Source organism: Notolepis coatsorum, assembly GCF_963971535.1.
Source record: "Notolepis coatsorum genome assembly, chromosome: 9".
Taxonomy (NCBI): domain Eukaryota; kingdom Metazoa; phylum Chordata; class Actinopteri; order Aulopiformes; family Paralepididae; genus Notolepis; species Notolepis coatsorum.
In genome coordinates this window covers 65,148,136-65,160,982 of record NC_140173.1, presented here as the reverse complement: position 1 = coordinate 65,160,982, position 12,847 = coordinate 65,148,136, and the positions used below count along the sequence as shown (strand labels likewise).

The 12,847-nt window shown below is 42.5% G+C and overlaps 2 protein-coding genes across 4 annotated transcripts in view; both read left to right on the top strand.

Annotated features, from left to right (window-relative positions):
- The window catches only part of LOC311234486 (uncharacterized protein), a 52,174-nt gene extending 47,943 nt beyond the window's left edge, over positions 1–4,231 (top strand). Inside the window, exons 12-14 of one of the 2 annotated variants that reach the window (XR_014620104.1) lie at positions 93–3,803; positions 3,917–3,955; positions 4,046–4,231. Coding sequence is in view for 1 of the 2 variants with exons in the window: in XM_084321695.1 (XP_084177821.1) it covers positions 93–3,506 (3,414 nt within the window). In the remaining variant the exon portion in view is untranslated. Of the gene's footprint in view, positions 1–92 lie in introns of both variants that reach the window. The other variant, XM_084321695.1, reaches the window with a different exon arrangement.
- A 4,261-nt stretch (positions 4,232–8,492) lies between these two features.
- The window catches only part of ppp2r5d (protein phosphatase 2, regulatory subunit B', delta), a 92,615-nt gene continuing 88,260 nt past the window's right edge, over positions 8,493–12,847 (top strand). For both annotated transcript variants that reach the window (XM_084321782.1, XM_084321781.1), the window contains exons 1-2: positions 8,493–8,629; positions 10,927–11,010. In XM_084321782.1, coding sequence (XP_084177908.1) covers positions 8,603–8,629; positions 10,927–11,010 — 111 coding nt within the window. In that variant the 5' untranslated portion in view covers positions 8,493–8,602. The remainder of the gene's footprint in view (positions 8,630–10,926; positions 11,011–12,847) is intronic.

Genomic DNA, 12,847 nt, shown 5'->3' with positions numbered 1-12,847 from the left:
ATATAATGCAGTCAAATATATGCCAATAGTTAATTTAGGTAATTTTTCATTACTAATGTGTTGTGCCTTTGTGTTTTTAATTCCTTCACCAGAAACAAATGTATGAGAATCCACTCTACGAACAGAGGAGGAACCTGGACCGCCAGGCTGGGCTAGAAATAGAGGATAGTAGCAAGAAGCGGAAACATGACGATGACGACGGAAAAGAGAAGGAAGAAAAACCCAAGCACAAAAAGGATAAAAAGGATAAAGAGAAAAAGAAGGAGGAGAAGAAAGAAGAGAAGAAAGAAGAGAAACTCAAATCTAAAAAAGAAGAAGAGGAGGAAAAGCCCAAGCAAACCAAAAGACAAGAGGAGGAGAAGTCTTTGTACAGCAAGAAAGATGAAGATGAAAAGTACAAACACAGTAAGAAGGAGGATCCTGCCAGATGCAGTAAAGAGGACGAGGAGAGGGGCATACTTGTATCTAGTAGATATGTTAGGAGAGATGAATTCAGATTCATGACCAGAGACTCGGAACCGAGAGAGTACCCCAAATACCACCGACCCAACTATGATAGGAAAGAGGAAAGATACAAACCAGATAAGGACGAGGGAAGATTTAGGAGTGACAAGGAAGATAAGGACGAGGGAAGATTTAGGAGTGACAAGGAAGGTAAGGACGAGGGAAGATTTAGGAGTGACAAGGAAGGTAAGCAGTTTAGAAAGGCTGAGCATTCTAAGGAGGAAGAGAGGCCTGTACCCAAAAAGCAGCCTGCGCCTCCGCCTCCAGCTAAACCCTTCGATCCACCCAAGGTCTTCTCTGGTCCCAGTCCCGCAATGAGAGCAAAGCTTCGCAAGCAAAGTCTCGAAGCAGCGGGCAAACCTGCCCCTATAGAAACCCCCAAGCCCGCCCTATCTACCTTTGGATCGTTTGCCTGGAAGAAAAAAGAGCTTGCAAAGGAAGCCGATAAAGCGGCTGCAGAGTTCCTCAAGCAGGACGAGGCAGCTCCTGCAGTAGTGGAACACCAGATTACACCAGATACTGTTTTTGCAAAGTCGATGGCTGCTGCTAAAGACATTGCTCTCAAGCTGTCGGGCTCAGCGCCAGCGGTACATCGACAGTATGTGTGCAGAATACGGCCCAACCTTCCTGCTCCCGCCACGGTCCTCAGGAAAACATCTGGCACTTTTGCTAAACCTGCACCTTTGAATACCTTCCTCTCTATCAAACCACAAAATCCAGGTGTTTGGCCTCCACCACTTGACAATCCAGCTATTGTAATGGTTACCCCAGAGCAAACGTTGGACTCTGCTGCCTTTTCTGATGTAATTTCAAAGGCGTTTGGTGGTGAGGAGATCCCAGTAAAGGGTATTTCTGAAAGAGAGAGAAAAGCCCACATGGAATCAATGATGACATTAGTAGAATCTGATGTAGCTGTACCAGGGGTCCCTGCAAGTGAGCAGACCCGCACAGTGTTTGTTAAACCTCCACCTTTCATGAATGCAGGTGACGGGGCTCAGAAAAACAAACCAAAATCCAGTCTTGCTGCAGCAAAAGCCCAAGATTTATTTGGCATTTTCTACAGCAGCATTGGCCAATCTGCTCCTACCACTGTCACTAAACCAGCAGCAGATATCAAAGCTAAGAAAATTGTCAATCCAGCCCCCGAAACCTCAGAACCACAAGCAGCTTCCCAAACCCAACCCAAACCAGATCCCCAATCAAAGCTAACTAAGCTGCAGCCACCCCTGCAACCCCAGATTCAGCCAGCTCCTGAAGTTGAACCAATATGTTCCCCATCGGCTCCACAAATTAAACCACCAAAATCCCAGCCAGTAGAACTGATTAAACCAATCCAACCCCAGCTAGATAAGAAAAGTGTCGATCCAGCCCCACAAACCTCAGAACCACAACAATCTTCCAAAACCAAGCCTCAAGCCCAGTCTCTGCCTGCCCCAGCTGGGCAAACCCAACCCAAGCCAGATCCCCAATCAAAGCAAACTAAGCTGCAGCCACCCCTGCAACCCCAGATTCAGCCAGCTCCTGAAGTTGAACCAATATGTTCCTCATCAGTGCCACAATTTAAGCAACCTTGGCCAGTAGAACTGATTAAACCAATCATAACCCAGCTAGCTCCACAAACTGAGCCAACCCAACTCAAACTTATTTCTCAAACTCTACTCCAACCTGAATCTGAGGCAGTCCAAACCCAGCCAGCTCCACAAGCTTCGCTAGCACCCCAAAAACAAACTGAACTACTACCGGATCCTAAACCTGAGTCTGAACAACTGACCGCTCCCCAAAGCCAAACTAAATCTCAACCAGCCCCAGAAACCCAGCCTCAGCTAGCTCCAGAAACCCAGCCTCAGCCATCTCCAGAAACCCAGCCTCAGCTAGCTCCAGAAACCCAGCCTCAGCTAGCTCCAGAAACCCAGCCTCAGCTAGCTCCAGAAACCCAGCCTCAGCTAGCTCCAGAAACCCAGCCTCAGCCAGCTCTAGAAACCCAGCCTCAGCCATCTCCAGAAACCCAGCCTCAGCTAGCTCCAGAAACCCAGCCTCAGCTAGCTCCAGAAACCCAGCCTCAGCTAGCTCCAGAAACCCAGCCTCAGCCAGCTCTAGAAACCCAGCCTCAGCCATCTCCAGAAACCCAGCCTCAGCTAGCTCCAGAAACCCAGCCTCAGCTAGCTCCAGAAACCCAGCCTCAGCCAGATCCAGAAACCCAGCCTCAGCCAGCTCCAGAAACCCAGCCTCAGCCATCTCCAGAAACCCAGCCTCAGCTAGCTCCAGAAACCCAGCCTCAGCCAGCTCCAGAAACCCAGCCTCAGCCAGCTCCAAAAACCCAGCCTCAGCCAGCCCCAGAAACCCAGCCTCAGCCAGCTCCAGAAACCCAGCCTCAGCCATCTCCAGAAACCCAGCCTCAGCCATCTCCAGAAACCCAGCCTCAGCCAGCCCCAGAAACCCAGCCTCAGCCAGCCCCAGAAACCCAGCCTCAGCCAGCTCCAGAAACCCAGCCTCAGCCAGCTCCAGAAACCCAGCCTCAGCCAGCCCCAGAAACCCAGCCTCAGCCAGCCCCAGAAACCCAGCCTCAGCCAGCTCCAGAAACCCAGCCTCAATCCAGTTCACAAATCGAGCCATCTCTAATTACACCAACTCCACCAGCTGAGCCTAAGCCTCAGTCACCCCCAAAAAACAAAACCAAGACATCCCCACAAAGCAAGAAAACCCCACCTCCATCGCGTCCAGTTCGGCAAACCCGATCTCAAACCAGATATCAGACTCGCCAACATCGGCCAAGCCAGGATGAGCCAGAATCTCAACCCGACTCGACTTCAGAAAATGAGCAAGGCACTATGCACACAAAGGTACCGGAGATTGAGAATGGGGCTGAGTCGCAGCCCAACTCTGAAGATGCCCCTACAAATGTGGACGAGCATGACGACAGGGAGAAAGTCACATCTGAAACCCTGGGTCTCCCGTCTGACATGATGACCTTAGGTTTTGAGTATGATTTCAACTTTGATTAATACTGCCATACAATTGGCATAGGGAAAGGGTTTTTGTTTTGAAATTGTAAATGACTTGGAGACTTTTAGGAGTAACCCACCACATCCCTTTTCTTGTTAATTTAATGGATTTGAAGGCGGCTTGGAATTTGAGTTGGCGAGAGTGAAACTCGACTCACACACTTGCAACTTGATTTCAGAAATGATGGCATTTTTAAAGGATCACAATTGTCTTTCGAGAAATAGATTGATTCCTTGTTCTTTCGAGAAATAGATTTGTTCCTCGTTCTCGCAGCAAACATTTTCATTCTCTTAAAGGTAATTGAATGTATACCGTTTGTTGGAAATAGTTTCTGTTGTCAAAGTTCATAATTATAAGTTGGTGTCGTCTTTTTTTCCTCTTTAAATAATTACAAGATGTTTTGATACAGGAACAAGAATACTCACTGTTGTGCCGAAAACTGCATTTGGTAAGATAGTGCAGCATGGACCAAAAGATATCCTCGAACAATGTTGTTTGTTTGACAACTGCACCATAAAATATCTGTTATTCTTTACAGCGCCATCATGGAAAAGAAGATGCAGAAAAATATTCTCGAACACTTATGGAAATATATTGCTCTGTATTTTTTACTCCTCTTTCATCAACTACTCTGCTTAATGTCATTCTATGTAGCTAGTGTAAACAAAATGCTTGTCCTGTAAAAGTTGTTGCATTAGTTTCAAATAAAGTCTAGTAAACTGTGCTTCCTTATCTTATTATGAGTATCATCATGTAAAGATTAGATCACCTCCCATATAGCGGTGATCGCCAGTCAAATTATTAATAGTACAGGTTTCTTTAGTAACATTAACCATACAGCATACATATATAAGTTCTCCAATTTCTTTACACGACTGATGCACAATGTATGTTTATGAAATGCTTCCGTTACCTTGGCATTCACTTATGTTACATGATTTCCACATTAGTGAGTCATGATTGTCATGTATGACAATGTTATAGTTTGTTAGCTTGTAGTTGTCATTTGTTCATCACATTAATTCCAGGAGGAAATTAACTTAACAAAATGTCATAGGAAACATACTACCTTTTCTTACATTAACATATATATATATATATGATGTCTAAAGGCGCTCACTTGATACAAATGATGCATGGCTTTGTCTTTAAGCCAGTCGTATTTGAGAGGAAGCCATCGCAGCAAGCAAGTGCCAACATAAACTTCATCCAAAGCTTTTAACATGGAAAAGCTCCCATTATATAGAACATCTGCTATTACTTGAGTACATTTAATATCAACTACTTGCATTTTTTTTTCTTTTACTTTAATTTTAAGTAAATTTGTACTTTTATTTAACTCGCCTTGTTCCCCCCCCCCCCACTACTTTTGATTTACTAGAGTAAAGGGTACTTCTGGTTGGCGTATTTATATAAAAAAAAAGGTAAGCTTAAGGATTTGTGTGCCGCTTCGACTACTGATTATCTCTTTAATTGTTTGTTGAATTGGAATACCAACAACCACACAACACTGAATCTGCACCGGAAAAGGTAAGATCTACAGGACATGTTTTTTTTTTACAGACATTCATTTAAGCCTGCCTACCTCTGAACTAAGCATTGTGAAATAAATGCCTTTGGTCTACCTATAGGCTATAGGTACGTATTAATTTGTGTGATGATCAAATATAACTGGTATAAAAAGGCAAAAGAAAACATTTGACTAGATAACCAGCCTTCAAGTTCATATTTTAATGTTTGTATATTTTTGTTCTGTGAAAGACGCAAATCATATTTATTGTATATTATGCACATTTTTATTGTGTATATTACCTTTTGTTTGTCACCCTCCCATTCTGTAGCATAATATATATATTTCTGACCATGTTCTGAGTGAAAAACACCTGTAATTATTCATCAAATACATTTTTATGTATACTTTTGCCAAGCTCTTTTTTTTATTTAATTTTTAATTATATGAAATAATATACATGTATTTGTGTGTCTGGTCTGTTGTAAACTACAACGTGTTCTTAATGAGAGACTTTCACAGAATTCCCCTTTTTTCTCCATGTTGGAAAAAGTTGCAATGTATTCGATATTCATAAATGAGAGAAATGTAATCAATGTGTGTCTTATTACTGGATCTTGCAAACATGTCACAGTAGAACCGAATGGTTTAGGGAATTCTATTTCTATGGTTACAAATTTCTGCGTTATCATCCTCCATAGTCGGAGAGTATGAATCCTCACCAGAAGATTGTTGCGATTTAATAATTTGATTATATTAGATTCAAATGTATTGTCATCATATATATATATTTGTATGTCATAAATGTCTTGATGAATTGAAAATGGAGGAGCCTGATGTAAACGAGACTAAAGTCTTTCTGGGCCCTATTCCCCGTACCTGGTTCAACTAAGTCAATCAAAGTCCCATTAGCCAGATTCAATTAACCCGATGAATAAATCCAGGCTTTCCCTGTTCCTCGAACGCTGATTCACTCTCGTTAATTCGAACCAGATACTCGGGATAATTGCGCGCAGCCGCCTCATCTGAAAAGACGGCAGGTGTCGATCGCAGAAATCCTGATTTTCTAACTGCATTGATTGATTGATTGAAAACTTTCAGAATGGGTACAATACAGTATGGCTCAATAACTGATTTTTTTTTTTAATAAACCTTACAGATGTGTTCCATAGACTCGCAGGAATTGTGTAAAGTTGCCCAAATAGTGCAAGGAAACTTCTTTAGTAAATTAACTGGCAGCAAATTGCTTTTTGCCCTAAACATAAATAATAATGTTTGTAGTTTCACTTTCTCTTCAAGTTTCAAGTAGATAAAAACAAGCCCAAAGAGTATCTAATTGATACGAATTAATAGATACTTATGAGGATATCTGTACTGTGCGCGTAGGTATCATGTACTATATAAATACATGGTTCCCTGTTTCGGACATCATCCATACATGCATTGAATTGATTAACCTTTGGTTTATACCAGTGACACCAGTCATGTTCATCACCCTCTTGTTCATCATCAGATAACGGTGCTTGAACAGCTAAATGCATTTTCTCAAATTCATTCATCAAAACGTCAAAGGCTTGCAATTGCTCATTCACTTTTCTCAAGTCACGTCCACATCATCAAATCCGTCAAACAGCGCATCTCCTCAGACATTTTAATCCCAGTTACAATATCACAATAACGTGTGAGTGACAGTGATACAATTCAACAATCCTCAGATTTGTTGTAATTCACATCCACAAACCACACATAAAGACGCTTCAATTTATGCTTGAATGAAACACAATCCGGGCGCTCTGTACATCCACAATGGAGAATATGAAACGAATCGGAGCCAGATTCCCGATAGGTTTAATTAATTAAAAAGATCCCAGTGGGATTCACATTTGCAATGCTCTGTTATTAAAATAACCACATAGTGTGTCGTGACTCGCGAGCGCCGTATAGCTATGATGTGCATTATTTAGGACAAAGTAAATCCATAGGCTGAATATGATTTATTATCAGCATTTTAGGTCTATTATTTTACATTTCAAAAGCCCCCTCTAGAAAAACTAAGCACAAACATAATTCAGAATGGTATAATGGGATCTGTGAGGAAGGGAGCTGGCATTTTTTTGCTAATAATAATATACAGCATTATTGTACATGCTATCATACAGAGGTATATCAGGTGTATTCAAGTCAAGTCAAGAGTTTTAATTGTCACGGCATACAAGTATACAATGAAATGCGGGTGGTCTTGCCCGCGACGATGTGCAATACAGTGGTACAACATATAATAGAGAATCCAATAAAAATACAGTGGTACAACATATAATAGAATCCAATAAAAAAAAAAAACATTGTGCAATAAACAGGTAACATGGTGTGACATCTCGGTATCTGTACATAGTATTCAGATGACCCAAGTGATCATTTAATGTAATGTGATCATTTATAATATACCTTAGTCTATGAAGCAGAACGGGTATCATTCATTTTTGCAGGCTGAGTCAGAGGTTTCGGACTGCTCTTGTGAGTTGTGCCAAGGCAAGTCATTGTTGGCCTCCTGTGTGTGTGTGTGTGTTTAGGTGATTACCAAGAATATAAGAACTAGGTAAACATGCACTAAAACGGCAAGGTTTTCTGCAGGCGGTGTCATCCAGGATGGATGGGTCAGATATTGCTTATGAAGATGTTGCTGAGTAGGCGACTGTAAAGCTGAGTGATGTAACGTACTGTCATCCCACACCAGCCTGCATTTAAAGGTAGACTCTGTAATGCTGTAAAACGGCAATCCTTTGGGGAAGAAGTGCCCGGCCGCTTGGTATTGAACTTTGTTTAAATTTTTTGTAAACTGTGGGTTGGAGTTTTTGGAATTTATACTGTGAATGTCTCGCAGCTTCTTTCTCGACGGGGCCTGAGGTGTGGCCAGCAATAGTCCCACTCGACTCATCTGTTTGGTCACGTCTGACCAAAATAAAAAATGTGAACGTGCAATACCAGGCCCCTTTGGCTAGAGGTCACTGTTTAACGGCATTACAGATTATATCTTTAATAATCTGACTGAAATACCCCCCAAAACAGTGCACCCTGAGGGCAAATACACGTGTTACTCAATTTGAAGTTATTTAATTAACCAAGCTATATATGTTTTGCGTGCCCCTTTCATGCAATTCACACCAATAGTCATTATTCACACAGGCTCAGTAACGTTAATACTAACTATTTATTTATATTTTGTACTTATAAATGCAACATTGATGCCGGGCTGGTAGATGCCAGGCTGGTAGATGATGCCGGGCTGGTAGATGCCACCATAGGGATGCCACTGCCAGCAGGTAGTAGAGTCTCATACCACCAAACTCCAGATATGACTGGGCCTCCGTCACACACACACTCGGCCAATGGAAAAATACAGTGTCCTCGTCACTAGGCAGGGTTCCCCACCTGTAACCAATAGCGTTGTTCGCCGAACGGGCCTGGGAGGACGCAGGGAGCTGAGGGATAACCGAGTGGCAGTGTGGCTCGAGTCCCGGGGAAGACTTTATTATCACGGATCCACCGTGAAGAAGACTCAGCAACAACAACCACAAAAGCCTCAAGATGCCGAACAAAACTAAAAAGGAAAAGGTAACGTGACGTGTACAATAGCGGGGCAGTACTCAAAGTTGAGCACGGCGCATCCATTTGGTTTTGGGTGTCAAAGATGAGGTATTTATTTTTTAAACAGGACATGGCAACCAAGCTAACGTTATTAAGGGCTGTTAGCCTGCTTGCTAGCGGACTGGCTAACGACAGCGCTGGGCCTTTCCTGCTGTGGACAGTGTGGTAGCAGAGGCATAAGCTAGTAATATAGCCCCTTTCGTGACTGTGATGCACCGAGTGAATCCACAGTCACTTGCTCCTCAATAGGAAACCAACGTGTGTTGACCATGAAGCACTGGTTCTGACCTGAACCGTTCGTTATACAAGAATCACAGAGACGTTTCAACGGTAGTCACAGTTGCGCGAGGGTTTCGGACAGAGATACGGGATGGTTTGAAAGCTCGGTGTTGCTAATACACATTTTAAATGTTTTTTATAAACTGCTCAAAATGACATTATTTCCGGCGTTGGCTGCCTGGTGCGCCTGCGCTGTGATCACAGCGCATGCGCATCATGCACCCAACGCCCGAAATAATGCATTTGACTAGTTTATAAAAACATTTAAAATGTTTATTAGCAACGCATAGCTTTCAGACCATCCCGTATCTCTGTCCGAAACCCTCGTGCAACTGTGAGCACATTTGAAACGTCTCTGTGATTCTTGTATAACGAGCGGTTCAGGTCAGAACCAGTCCTTCATGGTCAACACACGTTGGTTTCCTATTGAGGAGCAAGTGACTGTGGATTCACTCGGTGCATCACAGTCACGAAAGGGGCTAAAGCTAATAGGAAGCTAACGTTTTCCTACAGTAGCAAAAGACATTATCTAGTTAGCGACAACATTGTTTTAATAATAACAACCGCTTGGCTGTAGAGCAGCAACCGTAGTCCGTTCCTTGGGTCATTGATTGTTTTTTTTAAGGCGATTTAACGTTAGTAAAATAAAAACAAAAAAATACTAAAAAAAAAAAGTCAATGCTAACTATTTAAAAATCAGTCGTGGTGAATTATTGTTGTCGGCTAAAACGTTATAGCTGCTGGACAGAGTAACCTAAGCTTGCCAAGTTGCCATGTCCTGATGTGTGAAGAAGAAACAACTATTTGCTTTTTTTTTTAATAATTAATATTCTATAATCACGTTTTTTTCCTGAGAAAGGTGATTTTTAACCGAGCGTTAAATATGTTTTGCGTGCCCCTTTCATGCAATTCACACCAATAGTCATTATTCACACGGGCTCAGTACTAACTATTTATTAATATTTTGTACTTATAAAGGCAACATTGATTTGCTATGGCTCTTTCCACCAGACAACGCTATAGCTTTATTAATTTGAAGAAGGTATTATGTATAATCAATCATGCTTTACAGTCAGTATGTCACTATTTGTTGTTGCATGCCCACACACAGTAAGGAAGCACAGTCATCATCAACATGAATGAGTCATCCACATCCAGAAACCAGAGTCACATCTGCAATGTTAGGATGTGAAATGTGTTCAATTGGCAATATGGTAAAAAGTGACCGCGAGACTTTCTCATGTACAGAGTAGGGGTGTCATTTCACCAAGAGAGGTGTGTGTGTGTGTGTGCACAAACACTGACTTCAGAAAAAAACAGAGCTAGTTGTGTCTCTCCCCTGGTTTCAACCAGGAATAGTAGAAATGTTTCCCCACAAGTGTTTGAATAACAATAAAGCAGCTAAAACTAAAAAGATGACATGGTAGGTTTTAGTTCTGGCTTTTGTTAGTTTATCATGTTCACCTTTGCAAATACTGACTATGCAGGGCAAGGAGGCTAAGCGGAAGTGAGGACACAGTCGTCGTACCCTGTGAGAAATTGGGTTATATAACACATTCACAGATGAAATGTGTCCGCATTTCCATTTGATATGTTACCCAAACACTCCCACCAGTGCAATTTGAGCATGCGTCTCATACCCCCATCTCACATTGGGTGACATAGCCTCTGATATATCAACCTTGCACAGGGCATGAAACTAAGTGTTTTTTCTTTGACCTGCCCGATGGGCAAGAGGATCTCAAAAGTAACCATCCACTCTTGCTGTTCTACCAGCCATAAAATAGCTTACAAATGATAGTCGGTTACCTGCCACAAGTGTAGAGTAGACTAACTTACCAGCCGAAGCCAGAGATATGCCACCATCAGTGTTGGTTACACCATAGGAATACCAGTATGAATGATCAAATTGAATGATATTCCTCTGATAATTACTTTGCGTTTGGGGTCTCTATACAAAGTAAAGCATGTCGTTCTGTTTACAGGAACCAACCAAATCTGCGAAAAGCAGCACCAAAAACAGCAATGCAGGCAGTGGGAAAGATGCCTCAACTGAAAATACAGATGAGGTAAGTTTGTTGTTCGAGGTTCTATACAGCATCAACATAACATGTCTCAGTGTTTCCCCTGCTGTTCAACAGACTTGGGATCAGTTGACCTATCTCAAAACACCACCCTCTCCCTTTCCTGCAACAGTTGTGATTGGAGGATCAAGAAAAGAGGGCGGGTTTGACATAGGTAGCCAATTACCATCAAGCTTCCTCGAACGTGACGTATTCCTGAGCGAGATAGGATTGATTGATTGATTGAAAACTTTATTAACAGATTGCAGAATGGGTACAGTACAGCTCAATACATACAATTGTTAAGGGGATGCAGAGACCAGAGAAAGACTTTCGTCTTGTTTACATCAGGGTCCCCCCTTTTCAATTAATCATAACATATATGACATACAGATAGACAGTACTGCTACATCTATACATTTATGACATACCAGATTTGCAAATACAGTACTGTTTGTGATACAACAAGAGTCCAGAAAAGAGTATATACATTTTGACGTAGAAACTGTACATTGGAGGAGGTTGGGTAGGTGGGGTTTGGTAGGTGGGGTTGGGTGGGGGGGGGGGGTGAACTGTACATTGGAGGTGGTTGGGTGGGGGTAGGGGGTGGGTGGGGGACACTGTACATTGTAATATTGACAAAGCCATACTTGGTAATTTACTGTACATTGGAGGGGGTTGGGTTAGGACATTTGCAGGGGCCAGTTTCGAATTGCAGTCTCCCGTAGGTGTTCTTTGAGATTGTTTTTGAAAGTGGGTAGTGATTCACATTCCTTTACAGCTTTGGGTAGGGCGTTCCACATTGATGTGGCATAATTGCGAAGTTATGGATAGACAGGATAGACAGGCAGGACCTGAGAGCAGGAAGGATTTGATTTGATCGTTACCATAACAAAGCTGGCAGCTAGCTAGCCAAACATTAGCCATGCTCAGCAGAGAGAGAGAGAGAGAGACAGAGAGCTGGCAATTTAAAAGCTCTCTTGTTTGAATCAGAACGAGAACATGATTAAACTGTTCAGCCTATTGCAATGTTCAATGACCCTGTCATGTTATTAGAGTATCTCTATTAGTAGGCATTCATGATTTTAGGGGCATTTTAAAAGGGGAAGGGGCGGAGATCTGGAGATCCTACGATACAGCCCATGGGAAAAATTAGACCCTAATATGGAAAGAACCTCAGCTCATTCTCTCAGAGCAAAAGAGAAACGGCTAAAACCTGGCCTTGTGCTTTTCTCCAGGCTGTTCACAGACTCGTCTGGGATTCCCCCTGGTGAGAGATCTTGTAGTGTGTAACTCTTTGTCGCTGATCATCAGTCATGTAGCGTGAAACCACGACGACAACGAAGATCCATGACTACAAGACGGAGAGTTGTATTGTGTGAACAGCGCAGCTGGACCCCGGACCCTTCAGTCAGTATCTATAAACGTGGAGCCCAGAGCATCAAGACTTTGTGATCAAGACTTTGTGATCGTGGTTGATACAATTCCACCTAACTCGATTACTAAAATGCATCGATGCAAACACACACACACACACACACACACACACACACACACACCTACTTTGCTCTTCTGTCCCATCCGCTCCACTGAAGCTAATATATGAGCGTGTTTTGTCCACAGAACTGTATCACTCTGTGGTCTTGTTGTCATGTCGTTTGTTCACTAAAGTCGTCACTCTGTGGTCTTGTTGTCATGTGGTTAGTTCACTAAAGTCGTCACTCTGTGGTCTTGTTGTCATGTGGTTAGTTCACTAAAGTCATCACTCTGTGGTCTTGTTGTCACGTGGTTAGTTCACTAAAGTCGTCACTCTGTGGTCTTGTTGTCATGTGGTTAGTTCACT